The following is a 27791-nucleotide window of genomic DNA, read 5'->3' as shown; positions in this document are numbered from 1 at the left end:
CATTTCACCCATGCATTTCTTGAGCAATTATCGATCGATTACCTTAGAACAAATTTGAGGAAGTTTTGTCCCACCGTTATTAGTACATTGCATAACCAAACAGATAGCACCCTCCATCTGCTAACATTATAGACATTCTAACATTAAATAATGTGTATTGATCAACACAATGCTTTAAAGTTTTTGCATCTATGGCACAAAGGCCTGCTTAAGTGGATCCATTCCAAAATCATTTTCAATATACAAGCAGTATTCATGGATACAACACCAGATATGCTCCCAACAAATTTATGTAAACGTTGAGTGTGCAATAACTCTGGAAAACAAACAATTGCGAGGAAAATGAAAGCTGACCTTGCTGAAACAATGGAGAATCTCGATGAGGGAACTTGGAAGTCATAACTGAAAGTCCCACTCTGAAACCAGAAGTGCCAACACCCAAGCAAGCAGAAATGGAAAAGTTTCAATGAAAAACAAAGCCTGTTTTTCTGAGCATGGTACCCCGTATGCTGACCAATGTGTTGCCCTGTTGCGAAATCCCAATCCAAACTTAGCAGCTATTTAGCTTCCTGGCTCTTCATTGGAACTTTTTCTCAGCGTTCTAAGTATTTTGTATTTTAAATTTTTAATGTACAGTGTATGAAGTATTACACATTATGCGTAAATATCAAAGTGCTCTGTGAGCAAACTCATGAATTGACAGATGACTTACATGATTTTTTGGATTATGTTTAATGTTATTCGGTTTAGGGAATGTTGTGTAATTGTCATATTTAGAGTACAAGATGTAGTTCAGTGTTCGCCAATGTAGCAAAGAAACAAAGTAACGTTCGGATAAGAAGGCAATACTATTGAAATGATTGTGCTGTTACATTTGATGAGGGTGGATGATGTAGTGTTTCAAACATATATCATTTTTGTTTCTGGTTCAAAAGAAAAGGTTGGAAGTAAATGTGGGCGAAAAGTGAAATTCACTGTCTATCATTGTAAATATTGGAAAATCAAGGGAATACTGTCTTAATGAAAATATTAATAATCCTCTCTTTATCAAATGAAACAAACAGGAATGAGTTTTGATTGATATTACTAAGCCCAGACTGCCACCATCATTTTGGATTTCTGCCTGGGTAGATTTTGGTCATGTGCTAGGCAACATATAATCAAAAACAAGATAGAATTTCATTTCAGGCCTATTTATCAAGCTGGCTAAGGCACTTCCTCACCTGCCGTAAGCAACGAGTTGTTGTTAGAGGTACCTTTTCTGAATGGGCGCCCGTGGTATCTGGTACCCCGCAGGGCACCATCCTTAGCCCAATTTTATTCGTGTCATACATAAACGATATTGCTGACTGTGTTTCGTCCAATATTAAATTGTATGCGGATGACACTAAGATCTATAGAGAACTCCGTAATCCGACTTCTGACATACAAACACTTTAATCTGATCTTGATAGCCTCGGTCACTGGGCGAATACATGGCAATTACGTTTCAATGAGGAAAAGTGTGGAGCAATGCGTATAACGCATTCCCGTGAAAAATCGTCTACGGATTACACTCTCGGCTCGACCTTAAAGGATGTTAATAGCTTTAAAGATCTTGGAGTTGTAATCTCAAAAGATCTCTCCTGGTCTCAACACATCAGTATCATAGTAAACAAAGCCAACCAAGTCCTGGGACTCGTTAGGCGGACTAATGGAACAGCCAATACAAGTACTTTTTCACTGCTTTACAAATCTTTGGTGAGACCTCTATTAGAGTATGCTGTACCAGTGTGGAATCCCTACCTTGTGAAAGATATACATGCAATCGAGAACGTGCAACACCGTGCATCGAGATTAGCTCTCAGACAGAAACGAGGTGAAATGCCGTACGAGGAACGATGTAACATTTTAAATTGGCCTCTTTTATCCACACGGAGAACCTACTTTTCACTTGTGGAATGTTACAAGATTGTTTTTGGCCTCTCCCATTTAGACTTTCAAGAATTTTTCGAATTTACAAAAGTGCGTTCCACAAGGGCTAATCATTCTTATAAACTTTACTTCAAATCTTCGAGGATAAATTGTTTTAAAAATTCTTTTTTTATTAGGGTAGTTAGCGATTGGAACAATTTACCAAAGCATGTTGTGGAGGCAGGAACTCTGGAACTTTTTAAATTAAGATTAAAAATATTTTTAAAATTGTAAACATTAGATAGTTCCTTTCTACTTCTTCTTCTTTTTTTTTTTTTTTTTTTTCTGTACATAGTTCTACATTTGTTACTTTTTATTTTTTATTCAGGGGAGTTGTTATATAGGGCTAACCTCCAAACTCCCCTTTTCAAATTTTTTATATATGAATTTATTTGTATATAGAATTTGAATAAAGGTGTATGTATGTATGTATGTATGTATGTATGTGGTGTATAACTTTTGCATTTTAATACGTAATATTTATTTGAATCTTCAAATTGTCTTGAAACTTAACAGAAAATTGTTCTTTAAAAATTTACTGAAAATCGGTAGCCAAAATTATTTGTTTAGGTGTTATTTGATTTTAGTGTTAACCTGTAATTTCATCAGTTGCTGGCAACTTTTGTTGCTTCACACAGAAAAAACACAAAAAATAAACTCTTTTAAGATAATCATTGGCTTTTTCACCCCACCACTATTCTTAGCAACAAAGGTTGCCATTTCGTTTGTTTATTACTCGCCAAAAACTATCAAATGCACTAAAAGCCTAAAATTGAAAAAAATTTATAGGAATCAACCAATCAAGTGAGCGAGTGCCATTCTCTACATCATATCTACAACTCGCTCTTGTACATGAACGCAATTCATGAGTTAAAAATGATCACTGAGTTGCTAGGAACTGAGACCAATAAGTTCAAACCTTAAACAAAACTACCAACGAGAAAAAGGAAACAAAAATTTACTTCATATGCAATTTAGGCAGCCATCTATGAAAGTCAGTATATTAAAATAACAAAGTGAAAAAACTTTGTAAAAGTGAAAAAAGAGAACAAGATGTTGTGTGCCATACATTGTCAGTCATGCATATGCCCCTTGTAGATTTAATAGAAGGATATGGTTGTAGTAATGATAAACAAATTTAATGAAAATTAGACACCAATGCTTAAAGAAAAACACTGCCAGGGCTATGTAAATAGATTTTAAATTGATACTTTGAACTATTTTTTATTCTACCAAAGAATTTTTTTATTGGTCTTGATATCTTGATATTTACATGTCTGCAATGAAGATTAAGTCATACCAAGGGGTTAGATTTGTCTTTGAAGAGATATTCCAGACTGTATTTTTATTTTTTCTACCGTAATTTTAATTTTTATCAATTTCTTACTTTCTTATTTGTAATGGGTAATGATATAATCATACATGGATGACCTACATAAGTAGCACCTTGTGCAAAACTTTGCCACTCCCATGCTGACAAATACAAAGAAGTTCAACACATCTCAGGCCTGCAGGTACTAGGTTTGTCCTCTTTTAAGAAACAGCTGCTAGTATGCAATGCCACTCAGTTGTATAATGCTATGAACAGCCTTGAGCCCTAATATAACAAACATTTTACTTCCAAATTCAAGCATTTTCTTTAAAGAGGCATACTTTGCCTAAACTATTTAGGTCAATTCTCAAATGGGTTTTAAGCCCACTTGCTAGTGTATAATCTTTTTTTTTCTTTTCAAACCACGGAAAAATAAACAACATTGTTTTAATGCAATTAGAGAGCATTTTTTCTTTTGTACTGCCATCTTTTCATCCCCTGGATTTCTTTTATTCCCATAAATTCCAACGTAAGTTACAGGGAATATGTGTGTGTATATATATATATATATATATATATATATATATAATGACATATCCACGCCTATTATGAAAATCTGCATAATGGGTGTCATGGTAAATTTCAAAGCTTTGTTCAATTGTCACACAGTAATACTTTGTTTCTGCATGAGGATACAAGTTCTATATTTATTGAGTGATGATAATTCAGGTTGGTGGATGATAAGTAATTTTTCTTTGAGGCAGAGGTTGCATCTTTTGCTTGTGCTGTTGTAGGGTGATGTTGATGAAAGGATGCACCATGAAATAAAGTGGTCAATGTTATTTTCTTTACAGGTCCAGATATGTTTGCTGAGTTTGGTAGAGTTTCTGCGTTTTGTGTGTCAAAATGATGTGGTGTGGTTTCTGTATCTAGTCTTGAAATCATTTTCTGTAGGCCCCATGTATGTCTCAGTGGTGCTGTTGTCCTTACGTGTGATGGTGGCTTGGTAGATCAGTGAGGACTGGAGGCACTTTCCATCAGGTGGGCATGTGTTCTTCTGTTGGCAGCTGCAAGTTTAGGTGTCTTCTGTGTTGGTGTTATCTGCGGTGTCATTGATGTTTTTGGATGAATTTAAAATGCTTTTGTTGTGGTTGTCGATAATCTGTTTAATGCTATTCATACAGGTGTAACTGATTTTGATTGTGGCACAATTAAAGATTTTTCTAAGTTTGTGGTCTTTCGGGAAGTGCTTGTTCACTAGGGTAAGGAATCTGTGTCCTAGATTGGTGCTGACATTTTTGCTGAATGGGGGGTTGTACCAGAGTATGTTGTTCTGTTGTCTGTCTTTTCATTTGTTAGTTGTGGGTGGCTTGTAATGTACAGTGGACAGGTATCCACATTTTTTGAGTGCTTTTCGATATGGAACCGCCCCTCCACATCAAAAAGCACTCATTGAATGCTTATTGATATGGAGGGGCGGCTCCATATCAATAAGCACTCAAAGAATGCAGATACCAGTACACTCTACACTACGAACCACCCACAACTAACAAACAAAACAGACAATGGAACAACGTACTCTGGTACAACCCCCAATTCAGCTAAAATGTCAGCACCAATATCAGACACTGATTCTTTTCCCTAGTAGACAAGCACTTCTCAAAAGACCACAAACTTAGAAGAAATTTAAATCGTAACACAATCAAAATCAGTTACACCTGCATGAATAACATTAAACAGGTTATTGACAACCACAACAAAAGCATTTTAAATTCATCCAAAAACATCAATGACACCTCAGATAACGCCAACACAAAATACACCAAAACTTGCAGCTGCCAACAGAAGAACACATGCCCACCTAACAGAACTGCCTCCAGTCCACACTAATCTACCAAGCCACCATCACACATAAGGAAAACAGCACCACTGAGGCATACATGGGACTTACGGAAAATTATTTCAAGACTAGATACAGAAACCACACTACATCATTTTGACACACAAAACACAGAAACTCTACCAAACTCACCAAAATATTTGTACCCTTAAAGAAAATAACATTGACCACTTTATTTTATGGCACATCCTTTCATCAAGATCACCCTACAACAGTGCAAGCAAAAGACACAACCTCTGCCTTGAAGAAAAATTACTCATCATCCACCAACCGGAATTATCCTCACTTAATAAACGTGATGAACTCATGTCCTCATGCCTCCACAGAAACAAAGAATTACTACATAACAATTGAACAAAGTATTAAAATTTACCACCATGCCTTTATGCAAGTTTGTAAATTATATAAATGATGGTTATGAATATTTTTAACACCAAAATCCCCTGATGAGTAAGTATCACGAAACAAGCTTGTAGGGATGAAAGTATATTCTCTGTTTTTTCCCCATCTCTAAACATATCGTGCTCTACTTCTATGTATCAAGCACTGTACAACAGAAAAATCAAAACAGACTTCCTATATGTGTTTTTATATATACTTTTACTTGATAGGGCACGCATGAGAGAGATATCTAGCAAGCCACAATCAACCTGAAAACTAACTTGCCAAGACTTTTCTCTTGTGGTAGCGATTGTCCTCTGAGGTGACCAATAAAAAGTCCTAAACCATTATAGAAAGAAAATAAAGACAAACTAGAGAAACATTCCCTGTGAGTAAAGTTTTTGATGCAGACTCCTAAATCAATAATATACCTTAGACACTCCACTCCACCAACAAAGAACTGTTCTTGGTCTCTGAGGATAATCTTGACTCCTTTGGAAATTGCACATTTTCAGTCATTGCTCCCTCACTCTGAAACAATTTACCAGACCAAACAAGAAGTGTAGCATGACTAAGTTCCCTAAAGAGTAAAGTTAAGGCCTTTTCATGTAGTCATTCCTTTTATCGAACGCCTCAGATTTGCTCCTAAATTAACAAATATTAAGCTTATAATGTAATTTACATATGTATTAACAACCTTTATTAAGGTGCTTTTGGTCAATAAGTACAAATAACAACTATCATTACTATTATTATCACTATTACTATGATTATGCAACACCTGCTACATCAATAAGGTCATCTTTCTTTGAATCTGACATTGATTGACCAATCAGTGAGTCTAGATCCAAACTGGCTTTGCCCAACTCTTGATCAGAATACACAGACGAAGAAAGGGATTTTAAATGACAAGGATATAAGCAAATAGATCTAAACCAGTTTTCCTCAACTACCTCTATTATTTAAGATGTGGTCAACTTCAATTGTTCTGAACGGTTCTCTGAAAAATGTTTCAACTTTGTTGTACAGTTTCCGTTTGGCTGTGTGTATAACACAGTAAGTACATAGCTGTTAATTTATTGTTTGGCAATGTTTGCTCTACTCTAAATTACTTTAGTAATTCAATCATTTGCTTTTTGCTTTCTGCTTGTTCTGTATATTTAATGCACAGTGATTTCCTTGAGGCAAGTGTTTTCCACATGAAAAAGCCAGTTGGAGGGTGTGACCACCTCAGACAAACAAATAAAGCAGATTCAGAGATACCATGGTATAGCCATTACACAGAATGTTCTGTCAACCTCAAATCCATCAGATAGTGAGATAGATGTAGCTGTTTACACCATGAAAAAGAACTTTATAGCCATCTTACACCACTCTATCCAAGCAACACAGATTTTGTCCCCTGACAAGAACTCCAGGTTTGACTGGCATAAAGAATGTTGACCAATGAAAGGGATGACTGCCTGCCCCAGGTTTTTTGTGGAATTGTTGCACTCCACCCTCATAACGTTAAGTTACACAGAACTGAAATGAGTGCATCAATTCTCTGGTTTGGATTCAGTGCCCAAAGCATAAATGTCATGATGAGAAAGTAATTCCCTGTGCTGTGGCTTCCACAGTGTTACAATTTTATCATGGAACTGTTAGCTGCCAAAGAAATCATCACAGACCACCATATTTTTACCCAAACATATCAATTTTCACTAGTTCGTACACTTGCATGTTTTTAAAGCATGATGTAATTCTAAATAATTCTATTTGTAATTTAGTCTCTACTTTCCTGAGAATTATTGTAACTAGCTTTTATTATTATTAATTGCAAATTTACTTAGAATAGACTTCTAGGAGAGAAAAAACTACTCCATGGTTACTCTGGGAGACTGGAAAGACACAAAGGCAAAGAAGGTTCAAGTTAACCAACAAGCAAGGCATTTCTAATTCAGGCCAAACATGCAGATGAGAAATTAATGCACCCATCCAATCTCCCTATTTGGAGACTTGAGGCTATTAAGGAGCAAATGGTAGATCATGAAGATATTTAGTCAAAAAAGAGGTCACGCTTTCGGTGTTAGCCGATTTCTTGGTAACCAGTCAACTCGCCGACGGACCAACTCGCCGACACCAACTCGCCGACGTATAAAATCGAGTAGAGACGTCGGCGAGTTGGTCGTCAATCCAATACAACTTATTAGAAGTTAAACATACAGAGAAGTAAACAATATTTAGTAAAAAAAAACACTGGCGAACATTGGTGAACATCAAACAGAAGCTTAAACATCGGTGAACATTGGTGAACATCACCAATGACTATAAAGAACGAGTTATTGTGCGACAACAACACCGTAAAGACTCATCATGTCAATCGCTCAGATTTTTTAACGAAAACTTGGCTTTCTAGAAAAGATCTTTAGTAAAAAGCATTTCTTTTTATTAGGCAATTACAGAGTAAGGTGTTTGGATTATGGGAGATATATGAAAATGGTGAAAGAACAGCGGCCCAATTATTGAAATCGATGTCGAGATTAAACGGACCTACAAGAGCAGAGTAATTGCATGATATACATTACTTTCACATGTTCATCTGATCTTTATAATAAATGGAATTTTATCGTTTTTATCGTAAATCAAACGTTCTCGATCATGAATAAATCTATCTTTAAAGTTAAAAAAAAAACATGTGGTTCCGCGTGGTTGCTATGGTTGTCACAATAACTCGTTCGCGTCTGAAGCTGTTAGAGTCATTGGTGAGGTTTACTTAGCTTTATTCGCCTTAAGATCCTTATAAATTTTGTTGCAAATAAAAAGAATTGCTTTTTACTAAAGATCTTGTCTAGAAAGCCAAGTTTTCGCGAAAAAAACTGAGCGATTGACATGATGAGGTTTTACGGTGTTGTTGTCACACAACTCGTTCGCGTCTGAAGCTATTAGAGTCATTGGTGAGGTTTACTTCGCTTTATTCGCCTTAAGATCCTAATAAACTTTGTTGCAAATGAAAAGAAACGCTTTTTACTAAAGATCTTGTCTAGAAAGCCAAGTTTTCGTTGAAAAAAACTGAGCGATTGACATGATGAGTCTTTACGGTGTTGTTGTCACACAATAACTCGTTCGCGTCTGAAGCTGTTAGAGTCGTTGGTGAGGTTTACTTCGCTTTATTCGCCTTAAGATCCTTATAAACTTTGTTGCAAATAAAAAGAAATACTTTTTACCAAAGATCTTGTCTAGAAAGCCACGTTTTCGTTAAAAAATCTGACCGATTGTCATGATGAGTCTTTACAGTGTTGTTGTCATACAATAACTCGTTCGTGTTTGAAGCTGTTAGAGTCATTGGTGATGTTTACTTTACTTTATTCGCCTTGAGATCCTTATAAACTTCGTTGCAAATAAAAAGAATTGCTTTTTACTAAAGATCTTGACTAGAAAGCCAAGTTTCCTTTAAAATCTGACCGATTGTCATGATGAGTCTTTACGGTGTTGTTGTCACACAATAACTCGTTTGCGTCTTAAGCTGTTAGAGTCGTTGGTGAGGTTTACTTCGCTTTATTCGCCTTAAGATCCTTATAAACTTTGTTGCAAATAAAAAGAAATGCTTTTTACTAAAGATCTCGTCTAGAAAGCCACGTTTTCGTTAAAAAATCTGAGCGATTGACATGATGAGTCTTTACGGTGTTGTTGTCGCACAATAACTCGTTCGCGTCTTAAGCTGTTATAGTCATTGGTGATGTTCACCAATGTTCACCGATGTTTAAGCTTCTGTTTGATGTTCACCAATGTCCAATGTTTTTTTACTAAATATCGTTTAATTTTCTGTATGTTTAGCTTCTAATAAGTTGTATTGGATTGACGACCAACTCGCCGACGTCTCTACTCGATTTTATACGTCGGCGAGTTGGTGTCGGCGAGTTGGTCCGTCGGCGAGTTGACCGTAAACCGATTTCTTGAAGGCTTTTGACACCATATCCTTTAGCGTGACCATTGTGAAGTTCTACAAGCTCGGTTTCTCAAAACCCTTTCTCAAGTGGCTCTTCAGCTATCTATCTTGCCACTCCCAGTTCATGATGATTTTTAACTTATATGTATCAGATCTTCACGAGGTCACTCCATCACCGATGGAATGCGTCCAGTATGCGGACAACACCTCACTGTACAGCCATTTTAATGTCAAGGAGTTAGACTCAAGAGCTGAGACTGTTGTAAGTATCACAAAATGGTCCCAGGACTCCAACTTGGCACTGAACCCTGCAAAGACTTAGTGTATGTTGTTCTCAACTCCTCAGATGTTGCTTACCATTCTCTGGCTGAACGTCCTATACATTTATCTGTAGGAGATAAACCTCTTGAGCATGTTCACTCTAATAAATTACTTGGGGTTCACATGACTGACACCTTGAAATGGGATGATCATGTGAAGCATCTCACCTCATCTTGTTATAGTGTCCTAGTTGCACTAAGGAAAATCAAGAACTTTACAAATTACCATCTTAGAAAACATTTAGTTGAATGTCTGGTTCTATCTTGCTTAGACTTTAATGATATAATATTCCATCCAAGTACTGATTGCCTTCTAAAATGGTTACAGCATATCCAGTTTGCGGCGGCCAGTTTTGTCTTTGGATGCTATGTGAAAAATATTGACTCTACTCTTAAGTTAGGATTGTTGCCTATGAAAGAACATAGAGCATGGCACTTTCTAAAGGCCGCACACACAGCTATATATTCTCATGATTGGCCCAGAAACCTTCAGCTTGAGCAAGTAAAACATGCCAGAAATTTATGGTCATCAAGTACCATATATCTAGTTATTCCCTATGCCCTGGATACTTTTCAGTATAGCATGGCAGCCCTCTTCAATTCTCTGCCATCCAATGTTAAATGCTGTGATAATTTTAAATCCTTCAGTAAGCAAACATTATGTATTTTAAGGGAGTGCTGCCGGAATAGGGCGGAATAATTACTTGCCTAGTTTTAAATAATGTGTATATTGTATAATTACATTTTACTGTTTATTACCTAACTTTTTACAAATTCATAATTCAGATTTATGTATTTTTATTTATTACTTACTTTTTCTTTTTATCTTATATCAGGCAAAGAGCCATACTATGGATGTACTGATATTAAACCGTTATTATTATTATTATTATTAGTTAATACCATAAACTCATCTGAAAGTGGCAATCCCTTCCACCACACTTAAAACTTTGTACATATCTTTACCCGGTGATCCTTTTTATTCTTTACTTTCCCCTTTGGGAGAGCCTTCATGTGTCTGCTTTAAATACCAAGTTTAATGCTACCACTCAAGCACCAACCAAAGTACAGAACAAGGAAAACTCAAACCTTCCAAAGACTACTCACAAGAATTGACAGATACAAAATTAATGTTTGTTTACACCATCTGTGTATGGAAAAGAGAATTCCTAGTTTTAACTAGTCATAAATGATTTTTAATGAGTAAATATCAGTTTTACATAAACTAAGTCTTAATAAGTAAATTAGATAATAAACATAGATTTTATTATGCAAATTTTATCATGTGTAGTGGTTTTTAAGGACCATACATAATGTTAAATTTTTTCCAAAAATTACTTTAAATTTTGTGCAATTCAGCTTGCTAGCTGCAATGCAATAGTGTGTGCATATTTTGCCTGATAAATCCATTAAATTTATCAAATATTTATCTAGCTAAGAATTCTGCCAAAGTTAATCCAACAACAAAGATAATCCCACTACTTTTGCCCCCCTCAGACCACAAATAGCTCTATACCTTAGCCAATCATAGGAACACCATCAGTGACACAAACGCCCCAGCCTTGAAATCAATAATTGAATAATTCCACTGGAATTTTCAAGATCAAAGTGCCAAATTCATGATGGCATCAAGTAGCTGTGGTGGCCACAGCAGAAAATGTTGAAAGGCTGGGCAAAAAAGCTTGTTTAAGTCTTCCAAAAGGGCAAGAGAGAGGGAAAATGCCATAAATTTATCTTGAAGATAAAATGTCTAGACATGGATTCAAGTAAAAATTTGAGGCAGGCTATCCGAAAAAACTTGTTTAATTGGTGACAAAAAAAGAAGGTACAGTATATGGCCCTACACCAAAATGGTCACGTTTCATACCAATGCAGAGTGCATCACTGCAGTGTGAGAGCAAATCTACTTGTATCTCCATTATTAAATGTGGTCTTCAAACTTCTGTAAAGCCAGTGATAACTATAAAAATCATGGCAACACGTTCCTTGCCCATCTTTAAGAATGTTCTATTCTTTCACAAAAGCGAGCTCAATACCTTTCAAGTCCTTGACCTTGAAAATGAAACACTTCTATTCCCTTTAGAAACACTTGACACCTCCGGTTCAAATGAACCACCCCGGGAGGGTAAGGTTTTTTAATTACTTACTCCCTGGGTACGGACGACAGTCAAATGCACATGGGTTGTACCGGGCGGGAGGGGGGGCATGTTGAAGCAACACGTAAGCTCTTGCGTTTTATCATAAGAATTAAAATGTTTGTATGAATAAATTTAAGATATATCAAATTTAGGAAGACTCGCCTCGTTTGGCTCACCGAGTGTCCGTATGTTCCCCAAGCTTCTCCCTCGGCCACAAACTCTGTAAACTGGAGGGAAGTCACTTGATATCCTTTTTTCTTCGAGGTCTTCTTCCTCGTGAGGTCTTCCCCTTTTCATTACGACCCTCTTATCACCTGCTAAAACCCTAAAGGCATCAAATCTTTACTTGAGAATGCCCCTCAAGCCAAGAGTCAACCGAAGCAGTACAAGATTTCCAAGATCAGAGGAGTAAGCGCAGTGATTTCGATAGACATTCTATCAAATTCTACGTAAGCAACCCTCCGACACTTTGGAAAGATGCTGATTTTCCCACCAAAAATAGCCCATTCTCCGAGTTAAGAACTTCAGCTTTTCTTTTGTAAAAAAGCAAGAGACTTAACAAAAAGATCCTGCCTAAACTACGATTGTTACGATGCTAACCTCATCACCACAAAGCAGCTGTTCAACCCGATACCTTATTGAAGATTTCGTTCAAGGGGTCTTGCAGGTATAGTTCTCAGACCTCTCGCATCTTCACAAAATTTGATTATAATTCACAGATAGTAGATTTATATCCATCATTTTATAACTTTTGAAATATTTCAAACTTATTTTTTATAACTATTGTTATTATTTTATTTTTCTTAGCAATAGATATGGACCTCGCAAGAGATTCATATGTTTTTGAGAGTGCTTAATTAGATATTCTTAAATCGTTTATTTATTTGAGATAGACTTACTTTTCTATTTCTTTTTTTAATGTAAAGCGTCATTGGGCTAAGTGGAAATGGCGCTATATAGATTTTGTTAGTATTATTATTATTGTTATCATTATTATTATTATTATTATTATTATTATAATTATTGTAAGGATTTCAGTTATAAATAATGCTGATTAGAGGGCCTGCTCTCACACCGTACACGATTATTCTACATTCTTTTTCTACATCCTTGAGATGTACTCATACTCCTTGTCTTTCCACATGACTAAATTTGCGTTTTTCTTATCGCATGAAAATCCTATCAATTGTAGTTTCCATCGTATTTTAATAACAGAAATACATCATTTGTAATAAAGTTCAAGCCCTTTCCTGAGCTGACCAACAATACTATCCAAAAGTTCCAAATCTCCAAACCGTATAAAATCCTTATGAGCAAGTGGCATTTAGTACAGCAACAACTATTGCTAAGAGAAATCCTCAAAGAACTGATAATATCGTACAGAAAGAAGTGTTCGCTCAAACATACTCGTGAGAGAAAAATGATAACGAGGGCGAGAAAACCGAATATACCATGGAGTTTCGTGCAAACATTTGTAGCTAATGCAGAGAACACTGGACGTACTACGGAATCATTTAAGCCTGTCAACCTCAATTTACACGGAAGCATTAATCAAGCCCGTTTCTAAAGCAAAGAAATACTTTTTATGAGCTCGCCTATACCCGCCCCAACCCCCACCCCGCCTTCGAATCGGAGTATGTCCCGGTCTCGCCTTCCTATCTTCATCTCGCATCTCGCCTTTAAAGAATCTCGTATCCCACATCCAGCCTCGATTTTAAGCCTCATCCTGCATTCCGCCAAACCTATGTTGGATCCTCTCTACCGCTTTCATTCAGTATACGGGATTCACTGTTGGATTTAATACACTGAGCTCGCAGGAAATCCGCGGAGAGCGCGTTTAAGTTGTTAAAAATGTTTTAATTACCTTTATAACTAAGATGCAGTCCTCCCTTGATTAGGCCATTCTCTGTGATCTTTAGATGCTGGATAAGTTTCCATCCATTCTGACGGCAGTAGCTCTTTAGATGTTTATTCGCATCTTTCACAGCTCCATTGAATTCATCCCTTGTGAAAGTAAGCTTAGATATAGCGGAGTTGGCGTCGGGTTAATTTTCGATTTGTCCACGATCGATTCAGTATCTTGCAACAGCTTTATGTTTAAGATTATTGGAGCCGACATAGAGAACGTCTTAGTCCGGCGAATGCTCCAGGTTAGCTTTGAGGTTTCCTTTATAGCTTTATGGTGGCCCTACAGAATAATTTGACCACTGCTCGATGGCCAACGGCTTTTTCTAGCTTTCTTCAACATGTATTTGTCTTTATTAAGGAAGCTCCAATTGATAGGGTTGTACATCAGTGTTGTAGCCAAAAATGCTCGTTACATGTCGAACTTCTCTTCCAAAATGGCTAAACGAAACGAAGTTAAGTAATAAATATGTAACCGGTTGCAAGAAATAGATTACAAGTTATAGTTGTCACAATTCAAGGTAAAGAAATTAACAAACGAGAAAATAAAAATAAAGGAAAACAAAAGACACTTACAAACGTCGTACGAGATCTGAGTCAACTGCCAAATTAAACGCGGCGTAAAGCGATCGATAGAGCAGTGTAAAAGTTAGATGGTTCAAATAGTTGAACGAATCCGAATGAATAAAACCGAGGTGAAGAACTAATAAAAGCGACATAAACAAAAGGAAATTATTCAGGAAAGAGTAACAGAATATTGATGAAAGTTATGCGCGCAGAACAAAAGGTCTGAATAAGTGTGACAAAAGAAGAGTACGAAATTGTAATCAATCGAATTTTTGGCGGCAACAGAGGGAATTATCGGAGACGTTAGCATCGGGCTGTGTCCTATCCTCATTGTTCCTTTGTTTTTGTGTTTTAAATCTCTTTCTTTTCCTTGCTAACAACTTGCCCTTCGTTGCGCATTTGTATTGTCAGAAGGTTTTTTCGGCTCCTCGTCATCAATTAGATCTGTTCCTATTACCTTTAGAGGTGTTTTAGCAGTTCCGTCGGTCGTGCTGGATGAGACAGTCCTGTTGACCGTGTTGGCCGAGGCGGCCAATTCGGTCGTGTTAGTCGAGGCAGTCTGGTCTAACGGCTAATTTGGCGGGAGAGGCAGGATAATGGTCGAGCTAGCTGCTGCCATCTTTAAAATGGTGAAGTAGGAACAGTGACCCTTGTGCATGTAATTGAGAGGAGCCAGCGTGAATAATGTTTTTTTTTTCGGTCTGGTTGGGTTGATTTGTGGTGGTCGCCCAGTACATTGACATGCAGCTGATTCTGTTGGATGTGATCACTATGTTGTGTATCAAGTCCGACCTTCTTCTCTGGTAAAGTCAATATTTGACACACATTTAATAGAGTCCGGGGCTAGAATCTTCTGAAAACGAAACCGAGCTGAATTTCATTTATTTTGCAAGTGTTTATTTGAATGTCTGATATTAATTTTTTTTCTCAGATTTATACTCACAACCTTCTTTTAATAAATTTTCAAACCTTATCTGTTCGGAATTATTGCAACACGTCATGGTTATCATTTAGTATTATTTTCATATCTGTAGTTTTATTCACTTGTTTAAATCATTATTACCATTTCAGCTTCTACTCTCGTTTCATTGAAATTTCATTGCTTTGCACTCAAAATTTTCTTTAACTGACTTTCTTTGTACTGAATTAATTCATTTTGCAAGTGTTTTTTTTGATGTTTGATTTTTATCTCTTTTTCTCAGATTTATACTGACAACCTTTGAAAAGTAAGCTTTCAAACCGTATCTCTTTTGAGTTACTTCAGCACATCATGGTTATCATTTTAGGATTATTTCCATGTCTTTATTCTTTCCTATAATCCAACATATAATGTAGCTCTTTTTATCTTATTTAATTTAAATGACAGATTTCTTAATTCTTTGTCAAATTTTCTGCTACACATTTCATTTTTATTCCAAAAACTTTGTATCATTGCAGCACGTCACTCAAAAGTTTCTTCACAATAATATTTCAATTCTAGTACGCTGCTTTTATAAATTTGAAAACTTTGTATTTTCAAAAATGAATTTGCACAGCACACCATTGTCACAATTTTAAGGTTGTTTTCCATTATAACGTAGTTATAAATTAGATGTAGCTCTGTTTTTTATTGATTGCTCTTTTTCCCAGCTTTATACTGAAAAATTTCTTGAAATGCACGAGAAAACCAGGCGGAATCGGATGGATTGATAATGCTCAAATCTATATCAATATGAGTTCCCCTTGGGAAAACACCCATTTCCCCTATTTTTTGCGCAATGAAATACAAGTTACTGTGACAGACATAAACGCCATCTGTAATTTCAATCCACTGGGTTATGTTCTACATCTATCAGACTTCAGGAACATTGAACTGTTTCAACTTGTCCATTTCATTTCTTCCCTATCCTCGCCTCGCCCTAAAGTAAAGGTAACTTAACCTGGTTTTGACTACAAGTATAGTTAACACCTGAACTAGTCTCCTTTTCAAATGAGTACCTGGTCCCACATATTGATAACGTTTCTTTTGTGACAACGAGGAGGATGGAATTCTATTCACAACTTGCTGATCGAATTTTAAATATCGATGTTGCCTCCTTTTTGTGCTCCTCGTCTTTGTCGTGTTCTCCTTTTCTTCTTTTTGGAAGTGGGTCCATTAGAATTCTTCATATTCTTCGTCTAATTTTCGTCGTAATAGTTTCTGCAGAACAGACTCTTCCCTTTCTTTCGACCACTCCAATTCTGTTTGCATTTAGCACCTCTTAGAGGTTCTTTACCTTTTCGGGTGATGGTTTCCTCTTTTATATTCTTGCAAGTACTCTGCATTCGTCGCGAAATCGTTGCAGCACCAACTCGTAAGCAGAACTGGGTGTGGCCCTTTCTTCTTAATTATCACAGGTATTTTAGATGTACCCGTTGATTTCCTAATAGGTATACCAGAAGTTCCAGGTGTCGCTGGAGTTTTCTTTATACCCGATTAACCGGGTGTTGCATTCACCACATTTTCTTCTTCTTTTTCTTTTGTTTCTTTCAAATGTTCGGTCAATCGTCGCTTTTGAAATAATAATTCCTTGGTTTTCGTATTGGCAATGAAATCTCGTACATTTTTGTCTCCCGGAAGAAAGTGTGCTTCGGCCGCCACACGTCCCGCCTCATTGAGTAACGCGCCGTTCGAAATGTAACCCTCATAATATTGAACGAGTCGATTAACCTCTTCCGGTTTTACCATCATGTATTCCTGTGCCATCGACTTCGTCTCTGTTTCGTTTGCTATCGTCACACTGGATTTTATGGGGCAACTTCTAATATTTCGCCGATTCGTCCGCATATGCTTGGCGTGTTCTCCTAAGTTCCGTACGTGAGCCAGCGAAAGTAGTTTATCGTTAAACCCCCAACAAATCTCGACGGTTTCACCTTCGCCTAGATCATCCCAACATCTACGACAAAATATTCTTCTTTCTAGACATCGACCCCTTTTTTCCATCTGTTTCGACTCTTCTCCATTCTACAACTGTTTTCTTTCCATTCTTCGACAGACTCGTTAGCTTCCGTTAATAATTACGTCAAAGCACTGACAGACATGATTTCTTCTTCTTCTTCTTCTTCTTCTTCTTCTTCTCTAACCGTCTAAAACAATTAATTGCAGTAAGCTTCGCGGAGTCCTTACAAAAAGCCAGAACCTTTCTGAATCATCAGATGCGCTCTTCTTCTCTTTACAGATTTTTCTCTTAATTAGTTCTGTGATGACTGTTTTATACCCTCTCAGTTTTGCTATGAGTGATAATGGGACCCCACTTTTCAATACTAAAAGGGGCCGAGCAATTCAATCCAATATAAGAAATCTCATTTTGAAGAACATCCAGGAATCTTTTAATGATCAAATATTTTCCTCAAATCACACAACTCCCATTGCCTTATGGGAAAGCATTTGATTAAAAAAACTACTCCAAAAACAATAAATGTAATGAATGACCCACAAGCAGTTTGATTACTTCGTGCATACATATATATTGTTGAACGTTTTGGTCTGTTTTATTGCTGAGAATTTTGACGAGCCTGCAGGGCGAGTCAAAATCCAAACAAAATTTAAAAAATACTCAGCAATACTGCACATGTAAGCATCTAATAAGCTATGTATTATCCAACTGCTTTATTTCATATGGAGATCTTATAGGGAAGGCAGAGCAAAGCAAATAGAGAAGCTGTTTGCGACAAGTCTTACGCTCTGTTCGCATCGGATAGCTCATGAGATGAAATGGTTACACTGGACAAAATGAACAAACTAGCAGAATTGGTTCAATTAAGAAAAACTCTCAAGTTAGCAGAAACGATTCAAGTGCACAAAATACACAAACTAGATGAATTCAATCGACTGGTTAAAACGGTCAAATTAGCTGAAACGATTCTAGTGGACCGAAGGCACAAATTCAGATGTTTTAAATGGACAAAATCCAACAACTTGCTGAATTCCTTCAGCTGGTTAAAATGGTCAAATTAGCTAAAACAGTTAAATTGAACAAAAAGCGCAAATTAGGTGAATTAAGTGAAAGAGCCAGGTTCCCGGTATACCTACCAGTACAATTGTGATCCGCGAGCAGTTGTCCATCTCCTGGCCGCAAACGAAGATTTCAAAGGACGCGTTCACACATTGTCCGATCCTTACTGTGAAGTTATTCGGCTGATCAATATCGACTATAATGTTATCGTGGTCCACAAAGGGCATCACGGGTCGACAACAGAACGGCGTTTCATCGAACAAGCCATACAGGATAGCGTATGAGCCAACGACACCCCGGCAGCCCCAGTACTTTATAGAATTACTCTAAAACGTCTGACCGAGAATGAGGTTGCCACACAGTGATGTCATCTGATTCTTCGATAAATTTGTGTACTTCGTGTCGATAGCCACTTGACTAGAAGTCACAGTTTCGTCATTACTTTCCTCGCTACCTTCAAAGTCCACCCTGCATGACTTTTCATCACACGGCTTTTGCATTTTCTAATTCACTGCATTGTTACGGTAATAAAAAAGGGTGCTACGTTCTTTATTCCTAGATAAAGATGAAAATTGAACTAGTACGCTGAGCCTGAAAAAAAGGATGTATTTTTCTTGAGGTAGGAATAAGTGTTCGTGTAGGTTAACAATTAATTAAAGCATCTCTCACCAGACACCGAAATGGCTTGCATCAGATGGCCTTTATATAGCAGCAAAGTGTGATCGTAAATAATATACATGTACCCACGTGAAAAAGTGGGGTATGTTATTCAATTTTACTCGTATACTGCACTGAATAGAGTACGACATTTAAGCTTGACATTTTCATAAATTCTCGTACCTAATATGAAAGGAAGTTCGCTAAGACTCTACCATTCATTCAAAGTGAGGAGACTACTGTTTTCGCAATCATGATATGACACAACCACAGAATGCGAAGTCGTAATTTAGCTCAAAAGTACTTCCATAGAACCTACATTTTCCATCTCAAAATACGTTTGAATATTTATTGGACACACTAAAGGAATTTCGTTAACATCTCCGCATAACCACAGAACGCGGAATGATGTAATGGTCATTAAATACAAAATGAGCACTGATACGTCCGCCGAATCCACAATGTCCACCATAAAAGACATATGAACTCTTACAAGAGCTGATAGTGGCCATCATTCTAAAAAAACACGCTATTTTACCCTTTTGGCATTTATTATCCCCAACCTCCGCCCTATCCACTTATCTTCAAATAAAAAAAGGTCATAAACACATTATCGTGTTACTGCAAAGAACTTCAAAGCAGTGCTAAGACTTCATCAGAATCCACATTTTCCAACGCAAAATATCATTAAGTTTAAAGAATGATAGAGGCTCTCATAAATAATGAAACCCATATAAACCTGCAAGTGGGTTTCTAAGTAAAAACTTATCAAATAAGAGCAGATTTATCGGATTTTAAGGATATATCCGAGTTGCTCTTTTATGTACAGAACCTAATAAATCAATGTTTTCTCCCTCGTTTCTACTTTAGATAAGAGTGCATTTATTGGATATTTTGGAATGCACGGAAAAATAAAAAAATTAATAAAGATATAAAATGATCACAATAATGTCATCATTTTAATAATAGTTTGATTATAATATAATGATAACAATAATATTAATAATAACAATAATTGTTATAATTATAAAAGACTTATTTCAATATTAAAAATTTTTTCTAATTTTTTTTATCTAACATTTCCACAAAATCCATAATATCACCCTGGATCTAAGAAGAGTTTAGGGCTTAGGCTTAATACTGGAAGGTAATATTCTACACTTTTACGATAACTACGTTTGATTTATTGGATGTTTTGGACTTAACGAACACATTCATTCCATTAAATAATTTATTGAATTTCGTCAGCATTTCATTGTTTTTGTTTCATCTCCATCTGTTCGTTATCTCGCAATGTGACACTTTCAATAACTTCGTTGGATTTATTGGGTGTTTTGGACTTGACGGAAACTTTAATTTTTCCTTTCATAAATTCAGCTCACTTATTTTTTTATTGATGGTCGTCAAAATCCCGCCATCTTTTTTTTCATTTCAATTTATTTCTTGCGGTTAGATATCTTGGACTTCATAGATATGAATTATGTTTACGTGAAATACGAGACATGAGCATGTTTTAGTTCTGCTGAAAGTTAAAGGAAAAATACTAGCCCTCTCGGTGATTGTTCCTCTTTGAAGGAACCCTTTGACGAAAACAGTCGAAGTTCAGGCGACGTTTTTAAGGACGCAACACGGGGGCGAGAAGATAAGTACTTCATGAAGTTTTTGACCAAAATTTCTCGAAAGTTAAATCTCAAAGCTAAGTTGACCCTTGATTTAAACGTAACCTACAGGAACAAAGAATTTCGGGAAATGGTGAGAGTCACCAGGGTCAGCGGTAGAAATGCTGCATGGACGTGTTCCTTCGATGTCCACAAAAGTTTACTTATTTCTCGCTATCTTTACTGTATTTGTACATTTTTCTCATCGAAAATCATCTTCAAACAAAAGACTGTATGCATAATGAAGTATGGGGCTGTGTGGAAACTTTGCCCAAGTTACTATGTGAATTTTGTTGCTACATTTAATTATGAATACTTGAGGGTATGCGGGGATATTTTTCCTAATCCTGGACCGAATGAAAATGACAATGCGAACAGTCGTAAATGTCGCTCCTTGGGCCTTGTATCACTCAACTGTCGCAGCCTTTTACCATGCATTGACGAATTGAGTTTAATCTTTAAAGAAGCTAAACCTGGAATTATAGCAATTACTGAAACTTGGTTAGATGATTCGGTAGCGCACTATGAAATTCACATTGCTGGATATAATATCATACGTAAAGATCGTCAATTTCGTCGAGGTGGAGGATGTGCGATTTATTCTGAAGGTATCAAGCTAAAACATCGCCAAGACCTTGAACATAATGAACACGAAGTTCTTTGGGGGTGAAATCAAAATTCAAAATCTAACATACTTGTTTTACTGAGTGTATAAGGCGCCAAACTGTTCTACAAACGCATTTTTCGCTTATCTAGACGATGTCCTGAGATCTGAGTTAAGGCAAGGCAAAGAATTTATTATTACTGGAGACATTAACAGTAATCTTCTCGACGAATCTCTACCACAGACACAGAGAGCTATTGAATTTATGGATGTAAATCAGCTCAGCCAACTTATCAGTAAACCAACAAGGATTTCTTCTGGTTCTGTCTCTTTGATCGATGTAATCATTACCTCAGCTCCACAGCTGTTTTCTAAAACTGGGGTGCTTCGGAATTCTTTAAGTGATCATTTTCCTATTTTTGGAGTCATCCCCCTTATGAAACATTAGTCAAAACATCGGGTAATTGCTACACCGAAATGGACTGAGGAAAAAGTGCTCTCCTTTCAAAACGATATCAAAAGCGTCCCTTGGGACGATGTTAAGAGACAATCTAGCTTGTGCAATGGATGGAAAAGTAGAGACATGGTCAGTATTTCACTGGTGCTCTAAACAAACATTTTCCAGTCAAGAAAAAAAGGTTACGACAAAATACTCATCCATGAATTAATGGCTCTATTCTAAAGCTGATGGGACAACATGATAATTTTCACAAAAAAGCTCATAAAACTGGAGACGACGCTCATTGGTCAACATACAGAATGCTCAGAAATCAAGTAACTTACAATCTCAGGAAGTACCGAAGAGACTATTTTAAGAACAAACTGGAACAAAATAAGAACCCGAAAGGTTTTTGGAAAACTCTCGACTATGTCCTTCCAGGTAGTAAGAAGAAAAAGTCACTTAACATCAATGAAATTGTCTACAGAGACCAAGTGCTTACTGATCCACAGCAAATAAGTAATGCTCTTAATTCTCACTTGACTAGTATTGCTGCCAATACCTTAGCTGAAGCATATACAAAATGAACATGTAATAACGAAGCAGTTTCTACCTCCTTGTTTGACCCTGATGAAGATCACAATTCTGAAATTAATTTTAGACATCTAAACAATGAAGAAGCGTACAAAGCATTGGTTAATTTAAATCCCACCAAAGCTTCAGGTGCTGATAATATTCCTGCAAATGCTCTCAAAGTTGCTGCTGGGCAAATAGCCCCAAGTCTGGCCTACTTATTTAACCAGTCCTTCCAGCAAGGTGTATTCCCAGCATTTTGGAAGACTGCAAAAGTAACAGCCTTACCCAATGGCAAAGACAACAATTTGTGTGATAATTTTCAACCTACATCTGTTTTGCCCTGTCTTTCTAAGGTCATGGAGAAATTTGCAAACAATCAGTTGCAAACCCTTGCTTTGTAACACAACCTAATAAGCAGAGAACAGTTTGCCTACCAAAAGAATTCCTCATGTACTACAGCTCTACTTACTCTTATAGATTAGTGGAAATGGGCCATAGACAAGAAAAAGATTAACGTTGCTGCATTTTTGGATCTCAAAGAGGCTTTCGACATAATAAACCACAAAATCCTTTTATCAAAGTTTAAAGTTGCTGGTATTGAAGGCCATAGTGGTTTATGGTTAGAAAATTATCTTCTGGATAGGAGGCAATTTGTCACCTTGAATGGTGCACAATCTGAGACTCTTATGTTAGATTATGGTATACCCCAAGGTAGTGTATTGGGTCCAACTTTATTTTCTATGCACTACAACGATATTATTAAATCGTGTAAAAATGGAGATGCCTCTCTATTTGCTGATGACACCGAAATCCGCGCGGCCCATTCCGAACTAGAAGTGGCTGCACAACTTTTGAACTCTGATTTAAAAGACATCAGTTATTGGCTATCTAACAATGAGATGGTAGTCCACCCTGTTAAATCGGAGGCCATGAAGATTGGAACTAAACAAGCTTTAAAAAAAGCAGGACGGATTAACGAACCGTGCACAACATTAATAGACATGCGTTTGAGTTAGATTAAAAAACAACGCCCGAAACCATGAGACACCTCGTGCCACCCATTCATAATGATTACCTTTCAGTGACGGTTTTCTTTCCTTTTTTCTTCTATACGCCTCTTACCTTTGTTGTTAGGGTGCCTATTCTGGTGTTGGGTCAAACCAAAATAGGTCTGTTGTTAAAGAACAAACTGTAGCCTTTGCCTCGCGCATCATATCTAGGCCTATCGGTGTGAAGAATGCTCTAACAAAAATTTAACTTAACTATAACCTTGAAATGCTTATATGTAGTTGGTTTCCAATAAGCTTTCAACCCTTCGTGTCGAATTTTGGAAGATTTTACAAGTATACATTAACTCCTACTGATGAGTGCACGTAAGAATGCTTCATACTTCTTTATTTTTATCTAATATCAAACAGAGAAGAATGAGAAATGACAGTTTGTTGTTAATCCTGATTTTTTATGGGAAGTGATTAACCAGTGACATAGAAACCCCCTTCCTATGAAGGCTGCCATGTTCGTGATGTCCCCTTTGGTCAATGTCTGCTATTTTACTATTTCTGAACTACTATTACTTAAATGCACCAAAAAACAAACCATTAATCAAGGATATGGAAATATTGCTTTTTATCCCTGAGAAAGACACAAGGGGCATCAAAGTTCCTAATAATTATTGGAACTCTTCTGTTGGTCTTGTTATCCCTGTTGAGGAATTGTTGTTCTGGTAAATCTAGAATGTTCTGTTGTTTACCTTAATATACTCAAGTTGTGTGAATAATCATGTTTGCTGATTCATACGTAGGATATTATGGAGTCAGTTATATTATTCTTCAAACTTCAAGTGACCAGTACATTTCTCCTCAGCTAATTTTCACCATTTTAAAATTATTTACACTTTTTACCCTGACGATCATGCTGTAAATCCCAAAATAGAACTATCGCTTCCTGCTCCTGAAATAGACGGATATACCCTAATCCCTTGTGGTATGGGTAACTCTTCCGATAAGGCTACAATGCGGCTGGAATCATTCAAGTTGATGCTTGTCTTATTATTTAATGATTGAAACACTTTAACGAAAGGTGTTTCATTGCCATGTATATTCTTACCCTTTTTCAAGACAATTATATATCACAACCATGGAAACCGGAATATTACTGCCCTTGTTTTGTAGGATTTTCAAATCCCATGTAATATGTTCCTCCATCCCGCTTTCTGACGAAGTACTCAATCCCTGCGGACATCCTAACAACCCGCAAACATAAACAAAAGTCGCTTTTTTCTTCTTGCTCAACGCATTACAGTTTCAGTGTCCATTTCGAGACTCACTGTGCAAATAGGGGCTACTTGTGGTTGTCGTTACTCATTGACCTACTTTGGAAAAAGAATCATATAGAGGGCAAAACTCACACCTAACACCCAAGTAACAACTAACACCTAACTAACAACTAACAATTAGCCAAACTGCCCTGTGTCAGCCCAAACGACGCAAGGGAACAAGTACAGAAGCGAGGTTAGTTTGTTTTAATTCAAATAACTTCAGATTTTTATGTTAAGAATGCAACCGCTCATTCCCAATACAAATGCCTTTGTTCCGCACATTGTGTAACCTAGACGTACTGAGGCGAGCACTGGCTTTGCGGTACCTAAATGTAGTTTGCAGGCTAAGCGACTGACTCAATTCTTCTGATTGGTCGCTTTTGTTGGCGACTTTTTAAGAAATTTGGAACCTTTCCTCCCTGAACACAATCCTGGTGTGTTTTCCATGACAATTCTAACCCTACTTATCTTACTTAAGTTGTATCATTTTGTTTTTTACCTTGGAACAACTTTAAAACTATAGCCTCTGGAACGCTAACATAATTAAGATACGCAGCTTGCGGAAAAAGTGCACGATTTAAACTTCAGTAGCTCATAATATCTTATCTTATTTTCAGTATGACCTTACTAACGTGAAATACTGTGGAGAACAATGTCCTTTAATTAGTAAAACCACTTTCTGGATGACGACGCTTCCGGGAAAAAAAGGGGTGAGATGGAATACGAAGAATGTTTAAGGAAGCTGAAGTGGCCTGCACTCCAAACACGCCGACTATTTCGCTCTTTAGCTGAATGTTATGATAGTTTTGATGACTTGAACAAACCAAACTTTGACAATCTATTTGAATTTACTAAGTGTCTCTCAATCCACGCCAACTACCCTTATAAGCTGTACGTTAAGCCAGCTAAGTGTAATCCCTATACATATTCCTTTTTTATTCGAATTGTACAAGACTGGAATAGTCTACCAGGATCCATCGTCGAGGCGGGGAGCCTGAGCCGCTTTAAGAGTGCGCCGATGCTCTTTTTAAATATCCATTAGCTGCTTGTCTTTTTTGTCAATTTTATCTCTTGTAAATAGTTTTAAATCTTTTTAGTTATCCAATTTATCTCTTGTAGTTTTTTAATCTTTTTTTGTACATAGCTTATGAGCCTTTTATTGTACGTAGCTGAATTAGTTCTTGAATCTCTCGTTGTACCTACCTTATGATGTTACCTCTTATTTAATGAAACATCATGGGGTCAACCTACTGTTTTCCTTTCCAAGATGTTTTATTACTTCTGTTTTTTTTCATACTGACTAAATGCGTTGTTATGTTGACGCTCTGAAGCATGCTTTGATCTTTTTTCGCATTGTTATCCATTCAAAGTTATCCTCCGAAAAGTGCTGCGTTGTTAGTCTTACTTCGACTTTCCGATACTGCACTCAGAAATTCAATACATTTTAATCTTATTCCTTCAGCAGACAAGAAATAAAGTAGCCACAAGCCTTTAACATAAATATAGACTTTGCTGAGTCACATTCTTGAAAGTTACCAAGCTTTGATTGGTTGAACCAACAAATTAAACAAGTGCACCCAAAGAGTGCATACGGTTACTAATCGTTATGGGTGAACACACAAGGTTAACCTTTCCTGCAGGTTGTCGTCTCTCTGGGTCTGTAGTCTACCTTTTTCCTTGAAATGTGGTAGTTGATGGGACAATATAAATCATTTTAAAAATTCGTGTTGTAATGGTAAAAGTAGTCTCCTTAGCAGCCGTTGTTTGGTCTCGTCACGCAACGCGCTCTCTCGGGGAGATAGCACGTTGCATGACGAGACCAATGAACAGATGCGAAGGAGAACTGAAAGAACTCCAAAAGATTTTGATAAGTTTTCGGTCTCACTTTGAAAGTTTGTTAGAAAGTTTCTGAAAAGTCACAGGAAGATACAAAATGATCGAAACCATCCGCACCACAGGTAGTCTTCAAAGTCCGTCTGTGTCAAATTTCCGTAAGCAAATGTTTTCAAATTTGGACGCTGCGATTTAACTGCCTCTTCGCCTGGTCAACCCAAACTCCGGTTTTTTCCCTTCGTACATCGCTGTTGCTTAATTGCAACCGCGTGATCTTTTTTACAGGGTTTCACCCTGCTTGAAATTGGAAGCAAACCTCTCAGTCTTCTGCTTCAGAGGCGGAATGCATTTTTGAGAGCACAATTTAACTCTTGTCTGCAGAAGTGTTTAAATCACTGATAACTAAGATAATTAAATTAAATCAAACAGATGATGACCCTCAGCTGTTCCCACGACTCCTGTTTCACATCAGATCGTAAGCGATGCCACAATCCTCAAAACATGAAAAAAAAAAAAACAACACAGAAAAACGGCTAGGTGTTGAAATTCTACACACGTTGGTTTATATATAAGTTTAGGCACTGAAATATAAAGTAGGCACTGACGGAGGGAAAATCTCAGTTTATTGTTTAGCAAATCAGTCATGACTTCTCCCTGCAGAAGTGTTCTTGGAAAAGACGCCATACTGAAAGAAAAAAGAAACGTAAACTTTAATTGTCAGGTGACAGACCTTGTTGAGGGTGAACGGCGCAAAGGAGAAGCGAACAGTAAATCATTATTATCTCCTGCTCATCACTCATAATCACCTATGAAAAGAATATATCAGTAACAAAACAAGTACAAGGCTTTTGGATTTTCTTCCGCTTACCGGAGGCTCTATAAATGAGGATAGATGGCAGACGGCGGAGGACGAAAAAAAAAAACAAAACAAAACAATGAATGAATAAATCTCTTTAATTTCTAGCAAGGTAGTCATGAGGTGAATGCGAGCGTTCTGATTGGTTTTCAATCGGTCGGGATTTTGCCATATGGACCGTTTGCACAGAAACGGTCACAAACCACTTTGCAACTGAAAGTGCGAAAAGGAAACCCGTAAATATTCTCACACTTTGTTAAAAAAAAAAAATTATTAAACAAGTCACCAAACGAATGATTACAATCATGGAAGACGAAAAAAATGTATCATTCAAAACATAATTTTTATTATGATCTGGAAACCTCTGAAACAAGGAGAGGCGAAAGCCAGGAAAGTATTTACGACTTTGCCTTGCTAGAAAAAGCGTATCATTTGACTTCAGAATTTAAGCGGAAGAATGACAAGATTTACAC

The 27791-nt window shown here is 36.8% G+C and overlaps 2 protein-coding genes and 1 long non-coding RNA gene across 5 annotated transcripts in view; 1 reads left to right on the top strand and 2 right to left on the bottom strand.

Moving 5' to 3' along the window:
* The window catches only part of LOC149052881 (uncharacterized), a 33362-nt gene extending 20758 nt beyond the window's left edge, over positions 1-12604 (bottom strand). The window contains exons 1-3 of one of the 3 annotated variants that reach the window (XR_016188477.1): positions 12109-12604; positions 5978-6077; positions 5750-5885 (exon numbers count right to left, since the gene is read on the bottom strand). Coding sequence is in view for 1 of the 3 variants with exons in the window: in XM_089212538.1 (XP_089068664.1) it covers positions 12109-12257; positions 12533-12537 (154 nt within the window). In the remaining 2 variants the exon portion in view is untranslated. Of the gene's footprint in view, positions 1-5749; positions 6078-12108 lie in introns of those variants that run through there. The other 2 variants (XM_089212538.1, XR_016188476.1) reach the window with 2 other exon arrangements.
* Positions 12605-20812: 8208 nt separating this feature from the next.
* Positions 20813-22884, top strand: LOC149052880 (uncharacterized). The gene is made up of 2 exons (XR_016183469.1): positions 20813-20976; positions 21450-22884. It is a non-coding gene; the product is annotated as an uncharacterized LOC149052880 (long non-coding RNA).
* A 4179-nt stretch (positions 22885-27063) lies between these two features.
* The window catches only part of LOC113675058 (alcohol dehydrogenase class-3), a 28855-nt gene continuing 28127 nt past the window's right edge, over positions 27064-27791 (bottom strand). Inside the window, exon 12 of the mRNA XM_027191592.2 lies at positions 27064-27147. The gene's annotated coding sequence lies outside the window, so the exon portion shown is untranslated. The remainder of the gene's footprint in view (positions 27148-27791) is intronic.

Source organism: Pocillopora damicornis, chromosome 1 (assembly GCF_964200805.1).
Source record: "Pocillopora damicornis chromosome 1, jaPocDami1.2, whole genome shotgun sequence".
In the NCBI taxonomy this organism is placed as follows: domain Eukaryota; kingdom Metazoa; phylum Cnidaria; class Anthozoa; order Scleractinia; family Pocilloporidae; genus Pocillopora; species Pocillopora damicornis.
Note: the sequence above shows the minus strand (reverse complement) of the source record. Positions and strands in the feature narration are given on the sequence as shown.